The sequence below is a fragment of the Mesoplodon bidens genome (genome assembly GCF_964165515.1).
Source record: "Mesoplodon bidens genome assembly, chromosome: 3".
Taxonomy (NCBI): Eukaryota; Metazoa; Chordata; class Mammalia; order Artiodactyla; family Ziphiidae; genus Mesoplodon; species Mesoplodon bidens.
In genome coordinates, this window is record NC_138178.1 from 163,653,526 (window position 1) to 163,673,024 (window position 19,499).

The 19,499-nt window shown below is 36.5% G+C and overlaps 1 protein-coding gene across 2 annotated transcripts in view; it reads right to left on the reverse strand.

Annotated features, from left to right (window-relative positions):
- EML5 (EMAP like 5) overlaps nucleotides 1-19,499 on the reverse strand; it is a gene marked incomplete at its 3' end in the record, with an annotated part of 166,907 nt that overhangs the window by 131,824 nt on the left and 15,584 nt on the right. For both annotated transcript variants that reach the window (XM_081228976.1, XM_081228975.1), the window contains exon 2: nucleotides 2,313-2,472. In XM_081228976.1, the coding sequence (XP_081085102.1) occupies nucleotides 2,313-2,472 (160 nt within the window). The remainder of the gene's footprint in view (nucleotides 1-2,312; nucleotides 2,473-19,499) is intronic.

Sequence of the window (19,499 nt, forward strand, 5' to 3'; positions counted from 1 at the left end):
CAAAGTTAGGCTAAAAACTTAACATTTTATTCTTAGTTCATTCTATAAATTAGCAGAGTTTTAACTATAACTTAGATTTTGTTAAATATGGGAATGTGTTTTTATAAATTATCGTTGTGTTTTCAAGATAAAATATCAAATTCTCCTCCTCCTACTCTCTCTCTACCATTTACTATGAAATTTTAATATCTGTTTGATGTGGATTTATATAGCCTTTTCATGCCCTAATTATTCTCAATGAGGTAGACTTCCAGTATTAGCATGGATAATCAATCCATTTAGAAGAAACCCTCTGGGGAAAGAAATTCAGCATACTACCAACAGGGAGACTCATTCATTGGATAAACCTTAACTGATCATTTACAGTTTCAAATCTAGTAGAAAATGCAAAAATTATACAGTATTTCCTAATTGGTATTTCATAAACAGTTTATAGATATTAGTGAATAAATAGATATGTTCCCAAATATATTTCTTAACTAAAGCATCTTCTCATTAACATAATTTCAGAAATACTCAACTTAATCTTCAATTGGCAGCAGTTCCTTACAAGTTTTAACTGTACTTAAGATGGATAAATTCCTTCTGAAATATAAGTAACCACCTCCTAAGTTCCATGTTTGGGAAGCAGTAGAGCATTGCGGTTAAAAACATGAGCTTTGGAGTGTGACTGACCTGGGTTCCCGCTCTGGCTCCATTTACTAGCTGTGTAACCTGGGGCAAGTTATTTAACCTCTCTAAGTCTCAGTTTCTTTATCTGTAAAATAGAGATAATAATAATATCTATTTCATAGGGTTGTTGTGAGGATTAAATGAGATAATGTAGGCTTAGCACAATGTCTGGCACTTAGCATGTGCTCAATAACTTTTAGCTATTATGTTTTTTATAAACTTACATTTTAAAGCAGCACATTCTTATGAAGATCTGTGACAATAAAATGCATGTACCCAAGACTTTTCTTATATGTTGCTTAAAGTAAGCAAAATTAAAAGCTTCAACTAGTAAAAGCTATGGGCATGATTTCTCCTTGTATGCAAGAGAATTTCCTCAGCCATGCAATACACTGCATTTAGAAAGGGCAATTTTAAAATTAAGAAGAAAACATCTATATTTAAAGTATACAGACATTTATAGTTAAACCATTGTGGATATCATAATACCTTTGGTAAATAATTCTAAAAAACAACTTTGTTGGTTTGTTTCATAAAATATAATTTCCTGTGAAGTAAATAAAGAGTATTATTCTCTTCATTTTAAAAAGGAAAATGAAATTTTGATATGAGGACATTAACGGACTTGAAAAATAACAGAAAAAATGGGAATTAAGGTTCTGGAATTGCCAATCACTGCTACACAGTGGTTCTAAACCTAGAAACACATTTTTTCCCCAAATGTGAGGTTCGAGTTACATCTTTATAGATCTCTTACTGGACTCTAATCAGAAAGTATATTAATCTAAAAGAAGCTATTTCTCAGAGTTGAAAATAAAACATCTACTGGCTGTCATTTTCAAGTGACTAGAACAAAATGTAATCTGTTTCTGTAAAATACAGATCTACAAAATAATTTTAAGAATTAAAAAGCAAACAACTAAAATTCTTCTAAAAGTTAAAATAATTTTTAAAGTCTAATTTCACTACAAAACTTTTAAAGACTATAAATTAACTAAATCTGCAAAACCTGCAAAACCCAACTTCTTATCACTTCTTAAATATGTTTTAGGTACAAGTTCCATGAAAGCACCACAGAAGAGCTGTTGGCTTAATTTTTTTTAAATCGATGACTAGAAGTAAATAATAATTTGGGAATTGATTAGTAAGTGGAACAAAGATTACATCTTTTGTTATGAACATTGATTTTACATAAAATAGCTCATGTTATAAAAACTGCATCATTATTTTCAATTAAAAATATAATTTTAATAGAAACCTTTAAAATAACTAAAACTTAAAATGTTTACAGCTCTACTTAGAGAAAGCAAATTTTCCTAAGATATCTTCCATCTTTCCTATTAACATACAATACCTGGAAAAGAGTTACATGTAAAATTTTCAAGAACAACCAGGTAATGTTCCACCAAGTCAGAATCACTTTGGCTCTAATAGTAGTAATTAATTCAACTGAAAAGTTCTTGATACAATGAAATAAAAACTCATTATTATTCTTATTTTTCTTATATATATCTACCCCCTCTATCCACCTCCACCTTGAATAAATGCTTTTTGTCAAATGCTTTCCAATTTAATATTTACAGATTTATAATAATTTCTTATAGTACACACTTTACAAAAAGAAAAAAAAAATCACATACCTGTCCATCTAAGTCAAATGCTAAGCAAGCTATACCATGTGTATGAACATCCTTTAGAACCGATATGGTCTGCACAGTGTATGAATCCCAAACACAGATATAAGGCTCTTTCCCAACTTGTCCTGTTGCCACCAATACTCGTTCAGGATGCAATGCAAGACTGCAAAATAAATAAATAAACAGATTTAAAACTGCTTACAGAGCTGTTATATCAATGTGAAAATTAGACTTTAGTTACTTATTTACTTAAAATAATGTGGCCTTAAAATAACTTCCATAAAAATCCATATTAAGAGTTACTACTTCAATGGTATATGTAATAAACAATTATGATAGACTTCATAATCTTGTAATATGATGTAGTGTGTGTAAACTTCTCAAAAGAAGAATTCTCACAAGTAGTCAACTGAACCACAGCAATGAATCAGTAGCAACCCTACCACATGCCATCTTCTCATTTGGTATTCATCTCATCTGTTTTAAGCCCTCTCTCCCATTTACTCCTTTATTGTATAAAGTTAGACCAAATGTTAGTGTCCAAAAATAGCACTGAGTAGCCCTCCTATTATAACATTAATATTAAATTACAAATCCCATTTAAAAAAACAGAAAGGTCACCCATAATTCACAGAAAGTAGTCTGTAAGTCTTTAAAAACAAGACAAAGACCAAACAGTTGGTAATGGTTTATGTACATCAGTAGAAGGCAAGGAATGAATATAAATTTCTCCTTGATAAATTATTCCACAAGTATATTTAGATTATCAAATTCTCCTTTGGGAGAAAAAAAAATCACTCCGAGCATCAGGGTGGAAGGTGAATTGAAAGAGGGAAAAGTTAGGAACGCATTAAAACAGAATTAACAGATTTGATGTACAGAGTAACAGAAAGGGAACAGGCTAAGATGACTCTTGCATTTTTGGCTTGGGCATCTGGATGACCTGTAGTGGTATCATCAAGTCAGGGAATACTAAGTGAGAAATTACAGAGAGAAATGGTAAGCGGGAATGGAAGGTTGGTTCAACATATTAAAAATCAACCAATGTAATAAGTATATCATATTAATAATACCCAAACCCCCTCACATGTTCATCTCAATAGATGCATAAAAAGCATTTGACAAAAATCTAACCTCTTTCATGGTAAAAAACACAACAAAATAGGAACTGAAGAGAATTTCCTCAACCTGATAAAGGGCATCTATGAAAATGCACAGCTAATATCACATTTAATGGTGAAAGCCTGAAAGTTCCTGCTATAAGTAAAGGAACAAGACAAGGATGTCAGCTCTTGCCACTTCCCTTCAACATGATACTGGATATTTTAGCCAGGACAATTAGGCATGGAAAAGAAATAAAAGAGAGAAGTAAAACTATCTCTACTTGCAAATGACATAATCTCATACGTAGGAAACCCTAAGGAATCCACGAACAACAGAATAAATCCCAAGTAGAGCTAATAAATGAGTTCAGCAAGGCTGAAGGATATAGATCAATATAAATATACAAATTGTATTTCTATACACTAGCAACAATCTGAAAATTAAATCAAGAAAACAATTCCACTTATAACAGCATCAAAAAGAACAAAACACTTAGGAATAAATTAAACAAAAAGGTACAAGACTTATACACTAAAAACTACACAATACCATTAAAGAAATGTTAAGAAATCTAAATAAATGGAAAGACATCTTGTGTTCTTGGAGAGCCATACTGTTAAGATGGTATTATTTCCTAAACTGATCTACAGAATCAACACAATCCCTGCCAAAATACTAGTTGCCTTTCTTGAAGAAATTGACAAGCTGATTCTAAAACTCAGAACAGTAAAAACAATCTTGCGAAAGAACAAAATTGGAAGACTCACACATACCAATTTCAAAACTGACTGCAAAACCACAGTAATCAAGACAGTATGGCACTGGCATAAAAACAGACATGCTGATCGATGGAACAGAATTGAGAGTCCAAAAGTAAACTGATAGGGGCTTCCCTGGTGGCACAGTGGTTGAGAGTCCGCCTGCCGATGCAGGGGACGCGGGTTCGTGCCCCGGTCCAGGAAGATCCCACATGCCGCGGAGCGGCTGGGCCCGTGAGCTATGGCCGCTGAGCCTGCGCGTCCGGAGCCTGTGCTCCGCAACAGGAGAGGCCACAGCAGTGAGAGTCTCGCATACTGCTAAAAAAAAAACAAAACAAAACAAAAGTAAACTGATATATTTATGGTCAGTTGCCTTTCCATTAATAAGAAAGGTCTTTTCAATAGATGGTACTGGACATCTGAATATCTAGAATGAATCTGGACCCATACCTCAAACCATATACAAAAATCCACTCAAAATATAAAAGCCAAAACATAGGCATAAATCTTACTTAACTTGGATGAAACAAAGGTGTCCTTAGTTCTGACACCAAAAGCAGAAGTGATAAAAGAAAAAACAGATAACATGGACTTCATTAAAATTAAAAACTTCTGTGCTTCAAAGGACAACCAGCAAGAACATAAAAACACAACCCACAGAATGGGAAAAAATATTTGCAAAGCATATATCTGATAAAGTACCTGCATCCAGAATACAAAAAAAAAAAAAACAAAAAACCACTCAACAACAAAACCACAAACAACCCAATTTTTTATGTGGACAAAGGATTTGAATAAACATTTCCCCCAAGGAAATTACCAGTAATGAAACTCCCAACAAGCAAAAGTCCATCACCAGATAGCTTCACAGGTGACTTCTACCAAACATTTAGACAAGAGTTCACACCTATCCTTATCAAGCTATTCCAAAGAATTGAAGAGGAAGGAATAGTTCCTGAACTCATTCTATGAGGCCAGCATCACCCTGATAGCAAAGCCAGACAAAGATATGACTAAACAAGAAAATTACAGCTCAATATCACTGATAAGCATAGATACAAAAAATCCTTAACAAAATATTAGCAAACCATGATCAAGTGGGATTTATCCCAGCGATGCAAGGATTTTTCATTATCTGCAAATCAATCAGTGTGATACACCACATTAACAAAATGAAGAACAAAACCCATATGATCATCTAAATAGATGCAGAAAAAGCTTTTGACAAAACTGAACATCCATTTATGACAAAAACTCCCAGAAAGTGGGCATAGAGAGAACATACCTCAACATAATAAAGGCCAGATATGACAAACTGACAGAGAATATTACACTCAATGGTAAAAGCTGAAAGCATTTCCCCTAAGATCAGGAACAAGACAAGGATACCCACTCTCACCACTTTTATTCAACATAGTAATGGAAGTCCTAGCCACAGCACTCAGACAAGAAAAAGAAATAAAACGAATCCAAACTGGAGAAGAAGAAGTAAAACTTCACTGTTTGCAGATGACATGATACTATACATGGAAAATATTAAAGATGCCACCAGAAAACTACTGGAGCTCGTCAATGAATTTGATAAAGTTGCAGGATACAAATTAACATACAGAAATCTGTTGCATTTCTATACACTAGCAACAAAGTATCAAAAAGAAAAATTAAGGAAACAATCCCATTCATCATTGCATCAAAAAGAATAAAATACCTAGGAACAAACCTACCTAAGTAGGTAAAAGATCTGTACTCAGAACTATAAAACAGTGATGAAAGAAACTGAAGATAACACAAATAGATAGAGATACCATGTTCATGGACTGGAAAAATCAATATTGTTAAAATGATTATACTATCCAAGGCATTCCACAGATTTAATGCAATCCCTATCAAAATACCAATGGCATTTTTCACAGAACTAGAACAAATAATTTTAAAATTTGTACGGAGACACAAAATACCCCAAATAACCAAAACAATCTTGAGAAAGAATAGAGCTGGGGGAGTCAAGCTCCCTGACTTAAAACTATCGTACAAAGCTAAAGTAATCAAATCAGTATGGTACTGGCACAAAAACAGACATACAGATCAATGGAACAGAATAGAGAGCCCAGAAATAAACACATGCACTTATAGTCAGTTAATCTATGACAAAGGAGGCAAGAATATACAATGGAGAAAAGACAGTCTCTTCAATAAGTGGTGCTAGGAAAAACTGGACAGCTGCATGTAAAAGAATGAAATTAGAACATTCTCTCACACCATATATAAAATAAACTGAAATGCATTAAAGACCTAAATGTAAGACCAGATACCATAAAACCCCTAGAGAAAAACAGAGGCAGAACACTCTGACATAAATCGCAGCAGTATATTTTGGGATCCGTCTCCTAAAACAAAGGAAATAAAAGCAAAAATAAATAAATGGACTGTACACCTGAAACTAACACACTGTAAATCAACTGTATTCCAATAAAAATTTTTTAATTGAAGAAAAAAAGAAACCTAATTAAACTTAAAAGCTTTTGCACAGCACAGGAAACCACTGACAAAACAAAAAGACAACCTAGTGAATGGGTGAAAATATTTGCAAATTATATGATTGATAAGGGGATAATATCCAAAATATATAAACATTAAAAAAAACCAAACAACCTCATCAAAAAATGGGCAGAAGACCTGAACAGACATTTTTCCAAAGAAGACATTCAGATGGCCAACAGACACATGAAAAGATGCTCAACACTTTTAATCATCAGAGAAATGCAAATTAAAACCACAGTGAGGTATCACCTCATACTGGTCAGAATGGCTATCATCAAAAACAACACAACAGGGCTTCCCTGGTGGCGCAGTGGTTGAGAGTCCACCTGCTGATGCAGGGGACACGGGTTCGTGCCCCGGTCCGGGAAGATCCCACATGCTGCGGACTGGCTGGGCCTGTGAGCCATGGCCACTGAGCCTGCGCATCCGGAGCCTGTGCTCCGCAAGGGGAGAGGCCGTGGCAGTGAGACGCCTGCGTACCACAAAACAAAACAAAACAAAACAAAAAACAACACAACAAATATCGGCAAGGATGTGGAAAAAAGGGAACCCTCGTACACTGTGGGTCAGAATGTAAATTGGTGCAGCCACTGTGGAAAACAGTTTGGTGGTTTCTCAAAACACTACAAATAAACTACTGTATGACTCAGCAATTATTCTCCTGGGTATAGATCAAAAAAAACCAAAAACATTAATTCAAAAAGATACATGTACCCCAATGTTCACACAGCAGTGTTATTTACTATTGCCAAGATATGGAAGCAACCTAACTGTCCATCAACAGAAAAGGTGTTTTATACACACATACACACATACACACATACACACACACACACACACACACACACACACACAATGGAATACTACTCAGCCATAAAACAGAGTGAAATTTTGCCATCTGCAGCAACATGGATGGACTTGGAGGGCATTCTGCTAAGTGAAGTAAGTCAGACAAAGAAAGACAAATACTGTATAATATCACGTACATGTGGAATCTAAAAAATACAACAAACTAGTGAGTATAACAAAAAAGCAGACTCATAGATATAGAGAACAAACTAGTGGTTACCAGAGGGGAGAGGGAGGTGGGGAGGGGGAATATAAGGGTTGGGGATTAAAAGGTACAAACTATTAGGTATAAAATAAGCTACAAGACATGGGGAATATAGCCAATGTTTTATAATAACTACAGAATATAACCTTTAAAAACAAAACCCCGTGAGTTCATATTGATACCTCCGATTTTATTTTATTTATTTATTTTTTAACATCTTAGAGTATAATTGCTTTACAATGATGCGTTAGTTTCTGCTTTATAACAAAGTGAATCAGTTATACATATACATATGTCCCCATGTCTCTTCCCTCTTGCATCTCCCTCCCTCCCACCCTCCGTATCCCACCCCTCTAGGTGGTCACAAAGCACGGAGCTAATCTCCCTGTGCTATGTGGCTGCTTCCCACTAGCTATCTATTTTACATTTGGTAGTGTATATATGTCCATGCCACTCTCTCACTTTGTCCCAGCTTACCCTTCACCCTCCCCGTATCCTCAAGTCCATTCTCTAGCAGGTCTGCATCTTTATTCCCGTCTTGCCCCTAGATTCTTCTGACCATTTTTTTTTCTTTTAGATTCCATATATATGTGTTAGCATAAGGTATTCGTTTTTCTCTTTCTGACTTACTTCACTGTGTATGACAGTCTCTAGGTCCATCCACCTCACTACAAATAACTCAGTTTTGCTCCTTTTTATGGCTGAGTAATATTCCATTGTATATATGTGGCACATCTTCTTTATCCATTCATCTGTTGATGGACACTTAGGTTGCTTCCATGTCCTGGCTATTTTAAATACTGCTGCAGTGAACATTGTGGTACATGACTCTTTGAATTATGGTTTTCTCAGGGTATATGCCCAGTAGTGGGATTGCTGGGTTGTATAGTAGTTCTATTTTTAGTTTTTTTTTTTTTTTGCGGTACGCGGGCCTCTCACCGTTGTGGCCTCTCCCGTTGCGGAGCACAGGCTCTGGACGCACAGGCTCAGCGGCCATGGCTCACGGGCCTAGCCGCTCTGCAGCATGTGGGATCTTCCTGGACCATGGCACAAACCCATGTACCCTGCATCAGCAGGCGGACTCTCAACCACTGCACCACCAGGGAAGCCCTATTTTTAGTTTTTTAAGGAACCTCCATACTGTTCTCCATAGTGGTTGTATCAATTTACATTTGCACCAACAGTGCAAGAGGGTTCCGTTTTCTCCACACCCTCTCCAGCATTTATTGTTTGTAGATTTTTTTTTTTTTTTTTTTTGTGGTACACGGGCCTCTCACTGTTGTGGCCTCTCCCGTTGTGGAGCACAGGCTCCGGACGCGCAGGCTCAGTGGCCATGGCTCACGGGCCTAGCCGCTCCACGGCATGTGGGATCCTCCTGGACCAGGGCACGAACCTGTGTCCCCTGCATCGGCAGGCGGACTCTCAACCACTGCGCCACCAGGGAAGCCCTATTGTTTGTAGATTTTTTGATGATGGCCATTCTGACCACTGTGAGATGATATCTCAATACCTCCGATTTTAATCCAAAACCACAGGGTTCAAGACTTCTCTTTTCCTTATTTACAGGCATACCTTGTTGTACTGTGCTTCATCGATAGTGCATTTTTTACACATTGAAGGTTTGTGGCAACCCTGCATCTTGTTAAGTCTATCAGTGCCATTTTTCCAACAGCATTTGCTCTCTTTGTGTCTCTGTATCACATTTTGGCAATTCTCATAATATTTCAAACTTTTTCATTATTATTATATTTGTTATGGTGGTCTGTGATCAGCAATCTTTGATATTACTATGACTCACTGAAGACTCAGATAATGGTTAACGGTTTTAGCAATAAATTATTTTTAAATTAAGGTATGTACATTGTCTCTTTAGACATATGCTATCACAGACTTAGATTACAGTATAGTATAAACGTAACTTTTATATGCACTGGGAACTAAAAATCTCGTATGACTAACTCTGTTGCTGTTTTCGCTTTAGCAGTGGTCTGGAACTGAACCTGCAATATCTCTGAGGTATGCCTGTATAATTTCTTCCTCCAAGAGTGGAAGGCTTATTAGGCTCTCATAATCTAAAGTCTATTTATTTATTTAATTTTAGTATATATAAAGCTGTTTCAGAATTGCTAGCCCTGTGAGAAACAATTTTACTAACCAGATTATAGCATTATCTACAGTTATCTTTGTCTTCATTTTTATAGTATCCAGTCAAGATATTTTTTCAGAATTTTAGGTTAAGCTTCTCCCTGTAAAGCCCAGCAGTGGAGAGGAGAAAGCTTGCGAAACTGTGGTTGGAATTTGTTTTTCTATTTTTACTTATAGTTATTTTTTCAGTTTTGGTATTCTCTGTTTAAATAATGGTGAGACTAGGGTTTTGCATAGAAACATCATAGTTGTGAAGTGAATTCTGCATTGTTTAGGGAAGAGATTCTGTGAGGTTACTACATACCTGCCTCTGTTCTCAGTTACCTGGAAGTTTGAAAAGTTTTAAATTTAATGAGGCTCAATTCATAATTTTCCTTTTTGGAAGTCACACTTTTTATGCCCTATTTCCTATACTTCTTCCCAGAAATATTATAGTGTTAGCTTTTACATTTAAGATATATGACTCAATTTGAGTTAAATTCTGTATATGGTGAAATATAGCTAAGGTTCACTTTGTTCCACATATGGATATTTAATTGTTTTCAACATTACTTGTTGAAAAGACTATTTTTTGAGCATACTTTATATGCTCACAGAAATCATCCAGTAGAAAAATCATCAAAAATATTGATACAGGAGACAGGGAGAATTTCTGGAACAGGGAAAAAAAGGGTGGGATTTGTGCACAAGTGGAGGGATTAACATGAGAAAGGAGCTGCATGTATTGCTGATGGGGGGGGGTGGAATCTGAAAGTTCTCTTCTGATAGCTCCAAGTTTCTTAATGAGAAAGAAAAAGCAGGAGTGTTTTTCCAATAATCTTGAAGTTAACTTAATATCTTAGAGTTAAGTTTTGTCCCACATATTGCCTACTAAATTGCAGAACATACAGGGGTACTCAACAATGCTACAGATTGATTTGGGAGAAAGATGATAGAAGTAACCATTTCAAGGCGTATTCCTAGCCTAAAACATAGGTGACTACCCATCCATATTGTGACATCATTATTTGAAATACATGGAAAGAACAGATTCTCTTTTAAGTTCCTTTTCCTATTACTATTCCTGAATATTAGAAATTAGGTAAGAGCACTGTCATCAGATCCAACAATCACATAAGTTATTTTAAGCATTTAATCTCTAAATTTATCATAACTATAAAGTAGTAACACAATAAACAAACATAAAGTGGGCTGTCTCCTTCAAAGCAATTATCTTCATATATTTCCCTTCTTATACACAATTGTGCACCAGTTTCTTTAAATTTATGCTCACAAATCTTAAATGTGCATTTTTACACTATAACATAATCCTTTTAAACCCTTAGCTGATAAATTTTGCGTTCTTCCTCTCAACCTCCAAGCTCCTCATAAGCACAGTCCTCCACCATCAACTTCCTCCTTTGCAGCTGATAAAGCTGCCTTGTACTCAATGAATAAGTATAGATGGAATTAGAGAAGATTACTTTGCCCTCAACAAATTCTCTATCCTAAGTGCAACTGTTACAGCTGACTCTGCCCTCCCTCTTGTAAAATGGAAGAAGCGTCTCTAACCCACACACTCTGCACTTGTGCTCTGGATCCCGTTCCCTTTACTTTCAAGTAAAGGAAGCTTATTTACTTTATTCCTAGAACTATGTTTTCTGGAATTATTGCTTCCTCACTACTGAGTCATTCCTATTAACACTCAAATATACTTAGTGAAAAACACTCCCTTGACCCTTCACAGTGAAACTCCTCAAAAGAGTTGTCTCAATTTTTCCACTCCCTTTACTTTCTCCACATATTCCAACTAAGCTTCCACCGCTTCTCCTTCACTAAAATAGATGTTTTCCAGGTCATGTGTGACCCTGTCAAATCTAATGGTCAATTGTATGTCCTTATTTTCCAACACTTTTCAACAGTATTTAACACAACTGACCACTCTTTCCTTTTTAGAAACACTTTCCTCTCTAGGCTTTCCTGATTCCATAATCTATTAACCCACCCTTCTCCATCTCGTTTGATAGGCCCTATCTTCCACACCCAACCTCTCAATGCTAAAGTGTCTGAAGGCCTTGTCTTGGCTGTCTTCCCTTCCTTTGCCAGCTGATTTCATCCAATCCCATGTCTTTAAAAGCACATATATAGTGATAACACCCAAATCTATATCTCCAGCCAACAGCAATAGATGTGTCACGGGCAACTCACTTTTAACACATCCAGCATTTTTTTCCTCCTTAATTACACCCCAATCTGCTTCTCATCTTAGTAAATGGCATCACTATCTGCTCAGTTGCTCAGACCAAGAATCTAAATTTAATCCTCCCCACCTCTGTCTTTCTTATTCATCACACACATTCTATTAGCCTGTCCTACTGACTCTATCATCACCCTCATCTTCTGTGCTACAATCCTAATCTGAGCCACCTGCCCTTCTTCCTCTATTGCGCCCCCTTTAGGGCCTTCTTAACATAGCCAGAGTGATCTTTTAAAACAATATAAATTTCACCTAGTTAAAATCCCTCAACAGCTTCCTATTACAATTAGACTAAAATCCAAACTATCTAACTTGGCACTTACAAGGCTCTACAAGATATACCCTCACCTACTTCTCGAACCTCAACTTCTACTATTCTCCCTTTTGTTCACCACACTCCAGCCACACCAGCCTTTCTGTCCTTTGAAAAGGCCAAACTCATTATACTCACAAGGTCTTTGTCTAGAATGATCTCCCAAATCTTGCTTCATTCATATCATTCATGCTTCAGGTCAATGTAACTTGCTTAGAGAAACCTTCCTACTCATCCTAACATATTCTACTCCATTACCCTATTTTATAGGTAGTAGTTATCACTGTCTAAAATTACTATCGTGCACTTATTATCTTACTCTCCTCCACTAGAATGTGTACTTCATTAGGACAGAGGATTCCCCTTTTTCTTCATATTATACCCTAAGCGCCTCGAACAATAATGAGCACACAGCAGGTATTCAATCAGTATTTGTTAACTGAATTTCCAAAGAAGCTGCTAGTGTTAAAAGAAATTTTTCTAAATGAAATAATCCTCAATACAGAAAAATCCTTATGTATAAGCTTTTTTCTTCCTGAATCCTTATTTTTAACAGTAAAAACCTGAAAACCACCTACATGTCCAACATTTAGAAATGGTTAAATAATTATAGTACAATCACAGGATGGACTCTCATGCAGTCATTAAAAATGTGATTTTTCACAGTACTGGAGAAACGTTATGCTATAACGTTAAATAAAAAGCACAGAATCCAAGATTTTACATATAATGTAACCTTAATTACTTTAGAATACATGTATCAGACACAATCTGCCAAACTCCCACAAGAAGAAATCGATGATCTCAATAGGCCTGTATCTATTAAATAAGTTGAATCAATAATTAATAACCTTTAAAACAGAAAGCATCAGGCTCAGATGGGTTCACTGGTAAATCCTACCAAACATTTAAGGAAGAAATTATACCAATTCTCTACAATCTCTTTCAGAGAACAAAAGCAGAGGGAATGCTTCCTAACTCATTTTATGTGGCATTACCCTAATACTAAAACCAGATAAAGACATCACAAGAAAAGAAAACTACACGTTAGTATCTCTCATAAACATAGATGCAAAAATCTTCAAAAAAATATTAGCAAATCGAATTTTAAAAAGTATAAAAAGAATTATACACCACAACTATGTGGAATTTATCCCAGGTATGATTAAAAAATCAATTGATGTGGTCCATCATATTGATGAACTAAAATAAAAATCACACAATCATATCAACAGATGCAGAAAAGGCATCTGACAAATGCCAATACCCATTCATGATAAAAACTCAAGGGAAACCAGGAATACAGGAGAACTCCGCATCAACCTTATGAAGAGTATCTACAAAAACCCCCCAGCTAACATCATATTTCATGGTGAGAAACTCTTTCCCACAAAGATCAGGTGCAAGTCATGAATGCCCCCTTTTACCACTCCTTTTCAATACTGTGCTGGAAGGCCTTGTTAATGCAATAATACAAGAAAATGAAATAAAACGTATACCAACTGGGAAGGAAGAATAAAACAGTCTTTGTTCGCAGATGACATGATATCTATGTAAAAAAAATGCAAAAGGATCGGCCAAAAGAATTTCTGGAACTAAACAGCAACTACAGCACGGTTGCAGGATACAAAGTTAATATACAAAGTTAACTGCTATCCTATACACTGAGAGTGAACAAATGGAATTTGAAATTTAAAATGCAATACCAGCCTCCCTCTTGCGAGAGCACTGGAATCACAACTAACTGCTGAACAATCATCAACAGGAGGACACTGGAATTAATGAAAAACATGCCCCACATCCAAGGACAGGGGAGAAGCTGCAATGAGATGGTAAGAGGGGCGCAACCACAATAAAATCAAATCCCATGGCTGCTAGGTGGGTGACTCACAAACTGGAGAACATTTATACCACAGAGGTCCACCCACTGCAGTGAAGGTTCTGAGCCCCATGTCAGGCTTCCCAACCTGGAGGTCCGGCAACAGGAGAGGGAATTCCTAGAGAATCAGACTTTGAAGGTTGGTGGGATTTGATTGCAGGACTTCGACAGGACTGGGGGAAGCAGGGACTCCACTCTTGGAGGACACACACAAAGTAGTGTGTGCATCAGGACCCAGGGAAGGGAGCAGTGAACCCATGGGAGACTGAACCGAACCTACTTTCTAGTGTTGGAGGGTCTCCTGCAGAGGTGGGGGGCGGCTGTGGTGCACTGCAGGGACAAGGACACTGGCAGCATAACTTCTGGAAAGTACTCCTTGGCGTGAGCCTGCCCAGAGTCTGCCATTAGCCCCACCAAAGAGGGGGTAGGCTCCAGGGCTGGGTCACCTCAGGCCAAACAACCAGCAGGGAGGGAACCCAGCCACACCCATCAGCAGACAAGTGGATTAAAGTTTTACTGAGCTCTGCCCAACAGAGCAACACCCAGCTCTACGCACCAACACCCCTCCCATCAGGAAGCTTGCACAAGCCTTTTAGAGAGGCTCATCCACCAGAAGGCAGACAACAGAAGCAAGAAGAACTACAATTCTGCAGCCTGTGGAACAAAAACCACAATCACAGAAAGACAGACAAAATGAAAAGGTAGAGGACTATGTCCCAGATGAAGGAACAAGATAAAACCCCAGAAAAACAACTAAATGAAGTGGAGATAGGCAACCTTCCAGAAAAAGAACTCAGAATAATGACAGTGAAGATGATCCAGGACCTTGGAAAAAGAATGGAGGAAAAGACCGAGAAGATGCAAGAAATGTTTAACAAAGACCTAGAAGAATTAAAGAACAAACACCTAGAAGAATTAAAGAACAAACAAACAGAGATGAACAGTAACTGAAATGAAAAATACACTAGAAGGAATCAATAGCAAAATAACTGAGGCAGAATAGATACGTGACCTGGAAGATAGAATGGTGGAATTCACTGCCCTGGAAAAGGAGAAAGAAAAAAGAATGAAAAGAAACGAAGACAGCTTAAGAGACCTCTGGAACAACATTAAACACACAAACATTCGCATTATAGGGGTCCCAGAAGGAGAAAAGAGAGAGAAAGGACCCGAGAAAATATGTGAAGAGATTACAGTTGAAAACTTCACTAACATGGGAAAGGAAATAGCTACCCAAGTCCAGGAAGGGCAGAGAGTCCCAGGCAGGATAAACCCAAAGAGAAACATGCAGAGACACATAGTAATAAAACTGACAAAAATTAAAGACAAGGAAAAATTATTAAAAGCAACAAGGGGAAAATGACAAATAACATACAATAACATACAACATATGACAAATAACATACAAACATACATTTGTCGTATAAAAACGACAAATAACATACAACAGCTGATTTCTCAGTGGAAACTCTACAAGCCAGAAGGGAGTGGCACGATTTATCTAAAGTGATGAAAGGGAATAATCTACAAGCAAGATTACTCTACCTGGCAAGGATCTCATTCAGAGTTGATGGAGAAATCAAAGGCTTTACAGACAAGCAAAAGCTAAGAGAATTCAGCACCACAAAACCAGCTCTACAAAAAATGCTAAAGGAATCTCTTCTCTAAGGGGGAAACACAAGAGAAGAAAAGGACCTACAAAAACAAACCCAAAACAATTAAGGAAATGGTAATAGGAACATACATATCGATAATTACCTTAAACGTAAATGGATTAAATGCTCCAACCAAAAGACACAGGCTTGCTGAATGGATACAAAAACAAGACGCATATATATGTTGTCTACAGGAGACCCACTTCAGACCTAGGGACACATACAGAATGAAAGTGAGTGGATGGAAAAAGATATTCCATGCAAATGGAAATCAAAAGAAAGCTGGAGTAGTAATACTCATATCAGATAAAATAGACTTTAAAATAAAGAATGTTACAAGAGACAAGGAAGGACACTACATAATGATCAAGGGATCAAGACAAGAAGAAGATATAACAATTATAAATATATATGCACCCAACACAGGAGCACCTCAATACATAAGGCAAATGCTAAGAGCTATAGAAGAGGAAATCAACAGTAAAACAATAATAGTAGGGGACTTTAACACCTCACTTACACCAATGGACAGATCATCCAGACAGAAACTTAATAAGGAAACACAAGCTTTAAAGGACACAATAGACTAGATAGATTTAACTGATAATTATAGGACAGTCCATCCAAAAACAGATTACACTTTCCTCTCAAGTGCACACGGCACATTCCAGGATAGATCACATCTTGGGTCACAAATCAAGCCTCACTAAATTTAAGAAAACTGAAATCATATAAAGCATCTTTTTGACTATAATGCTATGAGATTAGCAATTAATTACTTGGAAAAAAACATAAAAAACACAAACACATGAAGGCTAAACAATACGTTACTAAATAACCAAGAGATCACTGAAGAAATCAAAGAGGAAATCAAAAAATACCTAGAGACAAATGACAATGAAAACATGATGATCCAAAACCTATGGGATGCAGCAAAAGCAGTTCTAAGAGGGAGGTTTATAGCAATACAACCCTACCTCAAGAAACAAGAAAAATCTCAACTAAACAATCTAACCTTACACCTAAAGGAACTAGAGAAAGAAGAACAAACAAAACCCAAAGTTAGTAGAAGGAAAGAAATCATAAAGATCAGATCAGAAATAAATGAAATAGAAACAATGAAAACAAGAGCAAAGATCAATAAAAACTAAAAGGTGGTTCTTTGAGAACATAAAATTGATAAAACTTTAACCAGACTCATCAAGAAAAAGACGGAGAGGACTCAAATCAATAAAATTAGAAATGAAACAGGAGAAGTTACAACAGACACTGCAGAAATACAAAGCATCCAAAGAGACTCCTACAAGCAACTCTATGCCAATAAAATGGACAACCTGGAAAAAACGGACAAATTCTTAGAAAGGTAAAACTTACCAAGGGTGAACCAGGAAGAAGCAGAAAATACGAAAAGACCAATCACAAGTAATGAAATTGAAACTGTGATTTAAAATCTTCCAACAAACAAAAGTCCAGGACCAGATGGCTTCACAGGTGAATTCTATCAAACATTTAGAGAAGAGCTAACACCCATCTTTCTCAAACTCTTCCAAAAAATTGAAGAGGCAGGAACACTCCCAAACTTATTTTACGAAGCCACCATCACCCTGATACCAATACCAGACAGAGATACTACAAAAAAAGAAAATTACAGACCAGTATCACTGATGAATATGGACGCAAAAATCCTCAACAAAATACTAGCAAACAGAATTCAACAACACATTAAAAGGATCATACACCATGATCAAGGGGGATTTATCCCAGGGATGCAAGGATTCTTCAATATATGCAAATCAATCAATGTGATACACCACATTAGCAAATTGAAGAATAAAAACCATATGATCATCTCAATAGATGCAGAAAAAGCTTCTGACAAAATTCAACACCAAGTTATGATAAAAACTCTCCAGAAAGTGGGCAGAGGGAACATACCTCAACATAATAAAGGTCATATATGACAAACCCACGGCAAACATCATTCTCAATAGTGAAAAACTGAAAGCATTTCCTCTAAGATCAGGAACAAGACAAGGATGTCCACTCCCACCACTACTATTCAACATAGTTTTGGAAGTCCTAGCCGTGGCAATCACAGAAGAAAAAGAAATAAAAGGAATCCAAACTGGAAAGGAAGAAGTAAAACTGTCACTGTTTGCAGATGACATGATGCTGTACATAGAGAATCCTAAAAATGCCACCAGAAAAATACTAGAGCTAATCAATGAATCTGGTAAAGTTGCAGGATACAAAATTAATGCACAGAAATCTCTTGCATACCAATACACTAATAATGAAAGATTAGAAAGAGAAATTAAGGAAACAATCCCATTCACCACTGTAACAAAAAGAATAAAATACCTAGGAATAAACCTACCTAAGGAGGTAAAAGGCCTGTACTAAGAAAACTATAAGACACTGGTGAAAGAAATCAAAGATGACACAAACAGATGGAGAGATATACCATGTTCTTGGATTGGAAGAATCAATATTGTTAAAATGACTATACTACCCAAAGCAATCTACAGATTCAATGCAATCCCTATCAAATTACCAATGGCATTTTTTACAGAACTAGAACAAAAAATCTTAAAATTTGTATGGAGACACAAAAGACCCCGAATAGCAAAAGCAATCTTGAGGGAAAAAAACAGAGCTTGAGGAATCAGACTCCCTGATTTCAGGCTATACTACAAAGCTACAGTAATCAAGACAGTATGGTACTGGCACAAAAATTGAAACATAGATCAATGAAACAGGATAGAAAGCCCAGAGATAAACCCACGCACATATAGTCAACTAATCTATGACAAAGGAGGCAAGGATATACAATGGAGAAAACACAGTCTCTTCAATAAGCGGTGCTGGGAAAACTGTACAGCTACATGTAAAAGAATGAAATTAGAACACTCCCAAACACCCTACACAAAAATAAACTCAAAATGGATTAAAGACCTGAATGTAAGACCAGACACTATAAAACTCTTCGAAGAAAACATAGGAAGAACACTCTTTGACATAAATCACAGCAAGATCTTTTTTGACCCACCTCCTAGAGTAATGGAAATAAAAACAAACAAACAAATGGGACTTAATGAAACTTAAAAGCTTTTGCACAGCAAAGGAAACCATAAACAAGACGAAAGACAACCCTCAGAATGGGAGAAAATATTTGCAAATGAATCAATGGACAAAGGATTAATCTCCAAAATATAGCAAAAGCTCATGCAGCTTAATCTTAAAAAAAACAAACAACCCAATCAAAAAATGGGCGGAAGACCTAAATAGACATCTCTCCAAAGAAGACATGGCCAAGAGGCACATGAAAAGCTGCTCAACATCACTAATTATTAGAGAAATGCAAATCAAAACTACAATGAGGTATCAACTCACACCAGTTAGAATGGGCATCATCAGAAAATCTACAAGCAGCAAATGCTGGAGAGGGTGTGGAGGAAAGGGAACCCACTTGCAGTGTTTGTGGGAATGTAAATTGATACAGCCA